We start from the raw sequence: 9490 nt of genomic DNA, 5'->3' as shown, positions 1-9490 counted from the left end.
GAATGCTGTCCCAGAAGTCCAGACAGGCCAAGGCCAAGGTTTCCCAAGAGCCCCTGGATGAGGATGTGACCTTCACAGCCTCAGCGACTGGGGCAGGGGAAGAAAGTGAGGAGGGGCCAGGACTGCTGCCACTTGGGGCCTCCACCCCAGCTCTGGGCTGTCCCGTGCCGGGTATCTCACCAAGCCCCCTACCCGTGCAGGGTGGAGTACTGTGTCACGTCACAGATGAGGGGACCACAGCCCAGCATCCAAGATCCTGACCCCAGAGCTGGGACAGGGCACGAGCCAGAGGGGTCAGGCAGAGAATGGCCCTCTGGGAGCTGCTTGCCCCAGCACCGAGTTACTGCTATTACCCACAGTTCAGTGGGGCGAACCATGGTTTGGCTCAGACTCCCTGGGCTTGGATCCGATCCCATGTCTGATGTGCTGTGTAACCTGGGGCGGTCGCTCACTTCCCCCTTGAACATTTTTATCTTTTGCCAGAAAGCATGTGCACTTGAGAGAGAGAGAGAGCGAGCGAGCTCACACCCCAGTGTGGCATGGGCATGCTGCAGTTCTGTTCTCAGGATTTTAGACACATTGGCTGCGGCTGGGATTCAAACCATGGTTGTCTGTGAGGGATCAGACTCCCAATGGGGACACTCCTAGTCTCTAAAGATGGTGAAGATTATGTGATATATCATAGAGGACACCATGGATGTGGCATCTGGGTCACCCTGCTACCAACTCTCACCCCCCGGAACTTTCTGATGGCTTCCTGTGTCTCTGCCTGGGGACATTTCTGGCTGCTGGGCACTGAGCCCACCCAGGAGAGACCAGAGGTGCTGCGTTCATGCCCTCGGCTGATGAAGGACGAGAGGTGTTGGTGGGTCAGTGCGCCCAGCTTCCCCATCCCTCGGTGGGGTAGTCTGAGGCGTCTTCTGCATGGGCTCTCGGCTGGACCCACCAGGAGGAGCTGCAGTTGCCACCAGATATGGCCCGCCAAGACACACATCCCTTGTCACCTGCCACAGCCCTCTCACCTACCTCCCCAAATCACCTCCTATATCAACTTCTTGCACCCAAATCCTTGCTCGGTGTCAGCTTTGGGGCAAACCTGGCCTAAAACACTGATATTCAAAACCTGGTACTCAGGGCAGCTGGTGGTGTGGTGAGGTGGCCTAGGGTTAAGGCAGCTGGGTCCCACATGGCTAACCACGCGGTTTGAGTCCCGTATCCAGAGACTTGGAAAACACCCTGGGCACATGTACAGTTGTGTTCAAAATCTCAAGAGGAGAATGAGGAGAAGGGACTGCAGCCTGGCTCTGTCCCCTGGGGGTGCTTTCTCATGTCTCCTCTGTCTCTCTCTGGTGAGTGCACATGTCCTACAGCAAACAAAAGAAAACCTGGCCCTTGGTAGACATCCAGTGATTTACCTGCACCTGTTACTCACCTCGATGCTCATTTTCTTGCTTCAGAATCTGACAGTGACGATGTAGCTCTGACTGACCCCACACCAGGCTGTCAGCATCATTCAGAAGCAGGCCGGGTCAGTGGTCTGGGGGTGCAGTAGGATGGAGGAGGCAGGGCCGTGAGCCACAGGACATCTCTTGTAGACCGAGCCACCTGGAAGCTAGGTTAATCTTGGCCTTCTGCATAGAACTACAGTTTAGAAAGCAATTTTCGTGTGTTCCGGGTTCTGTACTCCATTTCCCATCTCGTTCTTCCAAGTCCTCTGCTCTGACGCAGAGTTCCGTATTCAACAAGTTAGGCTTCAGGCCCAGGTTGTGTTTGTTGCAAACATCGCCTCACACTGCCTCCTCAGCTCTCTGCTCTCCCCTTCCAGGTTCCGTTGTGGGCAGCTAGGCCAGAGGTGAAGTTCCCCTGCCTCCAGGCAGAGGAGCTGACGCAGGCTCACCTGTCCTCCAAGCTGGCTGGTGTGTCCTACCACCCGGCCCAGTGTGCCCGCCTGGCCATGGTTCTGAATGCTGAGATCTGGGGCCTGGTCAAGGCTGTCACCCCACCCTGCCAGTTAGCATGCTCTGTCAGCATTAGGAGCGAGGGGCAGGATGATGTGGTGGTCTCCAGCCAGAGCCTGTGGGACCCACATGCAGATAGCTTGCCACCTCCCACTGTGCGACCCCCATACTCTTACGTATGGCACTGGTGCACACGGTCTATTTGGAGTGAGCCCTGTGGGATGAGGGGTCTAGGACACACCTTGGGCCCCACACTAGAGCCCGGCACTAAAAACTCTGCCTATAGACCCCCTGGAAAAGTAGCACCCACCCGGGCAAGGCCAGCACCCCCTGGACTCGTGGTCAATTTAAAAAAGATGAAGAGTGAGATGTACCTGCTTCTCCCCCTCCTCTGGCCACCAGCCCACACACACTGTGAGCTCTTTGCCTCCGGCTGGAATTATGTCAGCCACGTGCAGCTCCCGGCTGGATGTACAGATCAGAAGCTTGAAGGGGCAACGATCTATGTCTTTGATTAATAAAAAATGGGGGATAAATTAATAATGACTTAATGCATGCAATTTGGGATCAAACTCTTCCAAAGCATGGGAAAAATAATAAGAAGGGTTGTTCCTGATAGTGAAAGTTTGGGGGGAATGTTGTCCACGGAGGTCAGCCACGAGCCGGGCACTACTGTGGAGATCACCAGGGAGAGGGGAGAGCGGGCAGGAGACTGGGCCGCAGGCTCACTCCACGCCAGCTGCTGGCCTTGAGGTTTGCATGCATGGCCTCGCACGGTTCTGGTAGACCGTGCTGCCACCTCCATTTTATAGAAGAGCAGACTGAGGCTCAGAGAGGCCAGGTTACTTGCTCTGGGTCACAGAATCTGTAAAAGATTTGAAACTAAGTCTGCCTCATTTAAAAAGGAAAATTTGAAAAACAAGGGGGTTTAAAAAAGAATCCAAAACTTGTGTCTGGCAAGCCATTCTGATTGGGGTTCATGAGGAAGAGAGAGGACCAAGCAGGGGAACGGCCGGTCAGCCGAGCGCTGGGAATGATGTGTATGACAGGTTGAACGTCCCTCATCTGAAATGTTGGGAACAAAAATGTTTCCGATGTCATATTCTGGAATATTTTGACATACATAATGAGCCCTCTTGGGGGGTGGGACCCAAGTCTGAACGTGACATTCATTTTGTTTCATATATACCTTACGCACCTAGCATGGAGTCATCTCGTGTACTATTTCTAATGACTTTGTCCATGACAGTTCGTGTGTACTGAACCGCAGGCTTTTTTGGACATTTCCTCTTTTTTAAAAATTATTTAATTGTATTTATCATTATCATTATTTTTTAAACTTGCTACAGGGCCTGTGCACCCACCAGAGACAGAGAGAGAGAAAGAAGAGAAAGTAAACCACCAGGTCTGGCGCTCTAACCGCGGCCAGTCATGTGGAAGGCAGTGGCTTAACCACCATGCACCTGCTGGGCCCGTCTTTCCTCTTTTTTAAAAAACTTTCTAGAGGGCACGTGTAGCTGGAGCGAGTTAAGGAGAGGAAGAGAAAGAGGGAGAGTGAGAAAGCACCCCCAGAGGGAAGACCACACCACAGTCCATTCTTTCTCGAGATTCTGGGCACACATGCACGCACACATGCCCGGTGTGTTTTTCAAGCCCCTGGTCCAGGACTTGAACCATGTGGTTCTCTCTTAGTCCCTCTCTGGTCAAATTGAAATAAAGAAATGAATAAACAAATGACGTTAAATTAAAACAATGTAAAACAAAAAAAAAAAAAAAAGAAGAGAAAAACATGCCAGGTGTATGCACGTGTGGGCTCAAAATCTCAAAAGGAAAGATGGAGGAGAAAGGATTGCAGTATGACCATCCCCCATGGCGGGTGATTTCTCACCCTCCCTCCACCCCGTCCCTCTATGGTGAGCACACACACTCTGGCAAATAAATAATAATAACATAATGTAGTAGACATCGGGGAACCTGTCACCCAGATTTATCAGACACTATCGTTTCAAATATTTTTGGAATAAAATACCAATACAGATAAGGCTGAAAGCCTCTGTGTGCATCCCATTTCCTTTCGTCTCTCACCAAGGTCACGTCTATGCCCGAAGTTGGTGTCACTCTCCTGACCCTTCAGCATTATTTGGGTGTTTGCAGTTTCCCAGTTCAGGTACTCACTGGGCCCACCCTTTCACAGTGTGCATCCCCTCAGCTAGCACCATTTGGGGTATGCTGATACATGCAGATCTAGTTCTCTCACTTTAACTGCCATGAGCCAGCCCGCTGTAGAATAGAAAGCCATTTGTTTCTCCATTCTGTTTTTAATAGACACATGAGGGGTCTTCAAAATGTCCATTGAGGGAACCAGCAGTTAGCATAATGGCTATGTCGCTGGACTCCCATGTAGTCGACCGTGGTTTGCGTACCGGACCTGGTGGCTTAAAACTCATGTTGGGCACCTGTGCGTGTGTGCCCAAGATCCCGAGAGGAGAACGGAGGAGAAGGGACTGCAGTGTGACCATCTCCCGTGGGGGGTGATTTCTCGCTTTCTGTCTCTGTGTCTATCTTTCTGGCGAGCGCATGCGCCCTATAGTGAAAACCTCTCCCCACCCCCCCAAAAAAAAAATGTCCATCGAAAACACATATTATGAAAGAATGTGCATGGATTTCAAAATTCTTTGCACCAAAACAAACTCGTACTTTAATTCCATTTCCCCACAAACTCTGAAGTACCCTTATATAGGTAGTTTTTAATTCTTTGCTATTTCAAGCAGTGTAGCAATAAAAAGCTCTCAATACATGACCAGGTGCACACGCGCATCACACACGGCCCTTGCAGCTACATGTTGGCGCTTGGGCACTCCCGCGTGATCGTGATTGTGGAGAACTGCCTGATGCCTCAGAAGGTTCGTTTTCTCCTCAGTCAACCGGGGCAACAAGACAATATGCACGTCTGTGAAGGGTCTGTGCTTGGACGTAGATGGAAAGCACTTTACCACCTGGAAATAGCTCTGCAGTGGTGTTCATTACCCAGGTATCCAGCACTGGGAATGCACTGAGCACCTTCCCATGCTGGGAATGCCATAGACCAGCCCCAGTGCAGGCCTGTGTGCTCATGTGCAAACGAGCGTCTCATGGGCAGGTGTGCCAATGAAAGCACACACAAGAACCTAGGCTCACTGATCTTGTCTGGAGTGGAAGAGGCAGGTGGGGCTTCCCGGAGAAAGCGACACTGAGCTAAGGGCTCAGAAGGTGAGGTGGGTAAAAAAGACGAGTGAGAGACGGAGGTGGGCAGCTGGCCAGAGAGAGGAAGCAGCGAATGTGAAGGGACTAACTGGCACAAGGGAACAGGTTGGAGCTTAAGGGGTGGTTGCAAGCGAGTGGAGAGAAGAGGTGAGCAGAGCTGAGGGCAGCATCCCAAGGGCAGCAGGGAGCCGGTGGGGATTTTAAGCAGGGGATGGACAGGTTCAGAGCTGCACATTAAGAAATTCAGTCTGATCAGTGTGGAGGGGGACACAGAGGAGAGCCCGGGGTCTGGGAGACCGACAAGGGGAATGTTAAAGAGGGGTAGGCAAAACACAGGGAGGGCTGAACTAAAGCAATTGGCACTTCCGCTCCAAGAGCCTGTCCTCCAGTCCCCTGGGTGGCCACTGCCTTCCTGAAACCCGGGACGCACGTGGCCTGTCTGGTTACAGGGTCACGGACACCTTGCTGACCTCTGAGGCCTTCACGTCTCGCTCCTAAGCCTCCCCCTCCGTCTGTGACTCACACAGGGGCCATCACCCTGACACATGCCTCACACACATGTGGCAAGGCGTTATCAGGAAAGGGGGTGCATCAGCAGACAGGATCCTCACCCTAATTCCAAGAAGTCTGACCTCACGCATCTCAACCAGCCCTCTTCTAGGGCACACTGAGCCTCTTGTGGGGCACAGCATCGTGAGCTCACAGGATTCCAGATGACAGAAGCCCTTTTGGCTTTTCGGCATCAAGGGCATGGCTAGGTCCTCACTGATGTCCCTGGTAAGAGGTCCCACCTGTCAGTCACCACCAGGAGGCCTTGTCTAACATCTAAACTTCAACATTTGCATTGGGACAAAAATAGACGCATGAGAACTGCCTCAGACGCCCCACCCCTTAACATCCCTCGTTGACTGGGTATACCACTTTTGAAGCCTCTATCCCCCGTGGCTGGACGTGTCCCTGGCCCTCCCCTAGGCTAGGCTAAAGTCCTGGCCATCCATGCCCCCAGCTCGCCACACTTCTCTTCACTCACTCCTCCCTTTCAGAACCACAGGTTAGTTCCTGCCTCCCTTGCTAGGCTGTGAGGTCCCCCATGGGAAGACGTGCATACACCTTCCCCACGTCTCCTTGGTGCCTGGAATAGAGCAGGGCTCGTAATAGCCCGCTGGCCCTGTCCCCCGCCCTGCCCCCCAGCCCCCCCACTACCACGGAACGTTTGTGAGTAGGAACCATAAGACGTGCTCACTGATGGAGAGGAGACGGTGGAGGACTCCCCGGTTTCAGGCCCTGAGAGAGAAAAAGGGTCTCACCCACGTCACAGGTGAGGAGGATCACAGCTCCTGCCCGGGCCCTCTGCCTCTCAGGCGGGGCCTTTCTCACTCACTAGGGTGGGCCATGAGGCTTCGAAACCCACAGAGGAGTGTTCTGTAGTTCAGCCGTTTAGCTTGAGAAACTCTAGGTTAAGCAAAATGAAAACCCCTCTTTACTGTTGGTCTTTCCAGAACCTCGATATGCTCACAGGCCTATGATCCTTGGAGCAGGTGGCCACGGCACCCCGTCAACCTGGCCATGAAACCCTGCCTGTGGAACAGGCCAGAACCTGTGTCATTGCCACCCAGCAGCTCACCGCATCTAAGGGACATGGCACAGTGGAGACTGGTGGCAACTTTTTGGGTGGGATAGGAAAATCATTTTTTTACAAATGAAAACGACTCCAAGCCTCAATATATAAATAACACAAAACCAGAACTGCTCTGGTTGAAGGGGGCCCTGGAGACCCATCTGCCCTCCACTCGCTGTTGCCATGCGAGGAACCCTAGTGCCCTGCGGAGCCCGGTTTGAAGGTCACTGGTGCAGAACTGTGAGCGTGGGACTGGCGGCAGGGGACTTCTGGTGCTGGCTCTGTCTTCAGCCACTCCGCCTCAGGCATGTCACTTAGGCTCGCTGGGCCCCAGCTCCCCTGTATGTACACTGGGCTGCTAGAATGGATGCTTTTTGGAGTTCCGAACTTCCGGCTTTGTTAGGAAGGGGCCTCTGGCTGTGTGCCTGCGCAGGTCTGACGCCGAGACCCCGTGGCTCTCCGATGCCAAGATTCCAAGGCTCCAAGGCTGCGTATTGTGACTCCGGGACTGCCTGTAGCCAGCCCGGCCTGGCACACCCGCTGGAGCCCAGGCTGAGCACAGTGGAATTCATTAATGGCAGCGCACTGCCCAGAGGCACAGGGTTCCTTGGGGAGGGCATACGGGATGGAGGGGGTGGGGCTGGGGGGAGGGGCAGGTGGACAGGAAGAGCTGCTGGCAGCTGCTCAGTGGGCAGAGGTGGGAGAAGGACCCAGGTCTCCTGACTCCTGCTCTATCTTTAGATCTCCATAGCAACCGTCGCCAGGGCGCCTGGAGCCAAAGCAAGGGCTGAGCCTGCTCCCTGCAGGAGGGAGCGGAGTTTGCTAAGGGAAGGACTCTAAACTGGGCTCTTGAGCCAGGGAGGGGAGATGGAGAGGGGGCGGCTTGGGGCCAATACAAGGTAGTCCAGGTCCCTAGGTTGCTCTGAGAACACGGCCAAGACATAGAGCCCAAGACCTCTGGTGTGTCAGGCTCATGGCAGGGAGGTAGGTGCAGCAGCGTCCTCCTCCGAAGCTGGTAGCCCCTCCCGGGTCATGTCGGTCCTGGTGCTGAGGCTACAGGCGAACAGGCCCTTTGACCCAGGGAAGGGAGGCTCCTCCCACCTTCTCTGGCTGGACTGCACTGCTCCTGGAGCTCAGCCTGGACGTGGCTTCCTCCAAGGAGCGCCGGACCACATGGCACTCGCCTCCCCGGGGCTCCTACAGCACCCTGTCCGCAGCAGGGGCCGGGGGCAGGTGAGACAGGGCGGTTCTGAGAGGTAAAGGCACTTGCCCAAGGTCGCCTGGCAGGTCAGCATGGAGCCAAGCCTGGTTTCTTCCTGGTCCCAGCAGCAGACCCCAGGCTTGGGCTTTGGAAGGGCCAGAGCTAGAAGAGGAAGTAGGAGTCCTCGGCCAGGCCGGCGCCCAGCAAGCACCTGGCCACATCCTGGGTAAACTCGGCCGAGCCACAGACCAAGGCAAATGGCTTTCTCCGGCAGCCGCTGACCAGCTCTCCAATCAGGTCCTGGTCCAGGCGGCCAAAGTGGGTTTTCTCTCGGTAACTCCAGGGAAGCTGCTCTGGAGAGTTCTCCTGGGAAGACGAGAAATCGTGGGAGTGACTACTGGGGGGGCCTCAGAGTTCACGCAGCCAGCTCTTTGTCAAGCAAGGAAACGGAGGCAGGGTGGGAAGTCCACCTTCAGCAACCGCTACCATGGGTTGAGTGCTTCCTTCCCGTGCTCACAGCAAGCCCGTGGGTAGCCTGTTACCTCCAGCAGGTGAGGCGCAGGGAGAGGAGGGCCTTCTCCCAGGACACGCGAGGCAGGGGCCGTGGCAGGACTTGAACTCGGGTTCCTCCATTTCTCACTGCCTCCCAGGAGCAGCTGACACTGCAGGAGGAGTGTTATTTGCCCACAACTGGGGGGCTTCCCCCAATCACCTTTGCAGCATAATTTCTGCTCAGTTGTACTGAGGGTTCACTTAACTTTTTCACTGAACAGAAACTGATTGCATGTCCACTTTGTTCCAGGCACAGACAAGGTGCCCGGCCTCGCCCCTGCTGCTGGCCCCTAGCAGCATCTCGCCAAGGAAGTGAAGGCTGTGGCATAAAACTGTCACTGTTGTCAGGGGACCCAGGCTCCCTCTCTTTCTGCTCTCTGGCCTGGCCTGTGGCTTCTTCTCCAGGGTCACAAGTGAAAGCCCACCTCCAGTTGACTAGGAGGAAGTCCTATTATTTATTTATTTTTAAGACACTTTTGCTATAGGCACACGCACTTGCCAGAGAGTCAGAAAGCAAGAAATCAGCCCCCAGGGGGGATGGCCATGCCACAATCCCTTCTCCTCCATTCTCCTCTTGGGATTTTGGGCACGTGCCTGGCGTGAGTTTCAAGCTGCCAGATCCAGCACCCGAACTGCAGTCTGCCATGTGGGAGTCCAGTGACGTAACCATTACACCATCTACTGGTCCCAGAAATTCTATTTTTTAAAGAAACATTTTACTGAGGTATAATACATGCATAGAAAAGTGCACAAATCACTTCCTAGACACAGCTGGAAGAAGGTTAATGAAGAGAAGAGACTAAGCGTGGCTGAGCGCCGCACACGCGGGAGAAACGAGACCGCAGTGGCCAGCCCTCCAGGCCCCGCGCAGGCCAGCTGCCAGTTCGTGGGGCTCGGGGAGAGAGGAGGGAGACGGGG

The 9490-nt window shown here is 54.4% G+C and overlaps 1 protein-coding gene across 2 annotated transcripts in view; it reads right to left on the bottom strand.

Moving 5' to 3' along the window:
- Positions 1-7885: 7885 nt before the first annotated feature.
- Positions 7886-9490, bottom strand: part of CYB5RL (cytochrome b5 reductase like) — a 23925-nt gene continuing 22320 nt past the window's right edge. For both annotated transcript variants that reach the window (XM_006146122.1, XM_014586908.1), the window contains exon 7: positions 7886-8386. In XM_006146122.1, the coding sequence (XP_006146184.1) occupies positions 8183-8386 (204 nt within the window). In that variant the 3' untranslated portion in view covers positions 7886-8182. The remainder of the gene's footprint in view (positions 8387-9490) is intronic.

The sequence above is a fragment of the Tupaia chinensis genome, unplaced genomic scaffold (assembly GCF_000334495.1).
Source record: "Tupaia chinensis unplaced genomic scaffold, TupChi_1.0 Scaffold000165_2, whole genome shotgun sequence".
Taxonomy (NCBI): Eukaryota; Metazoa; Chordata; class Mammalia; order Scandentia; family Tupaiidae; genus Tupaia; species Tupaia belangeri.
Note: the sequence above shows the minus strand (reverse complement) of the source record. Positions and strands in the feature narration are given on the sequence as shown.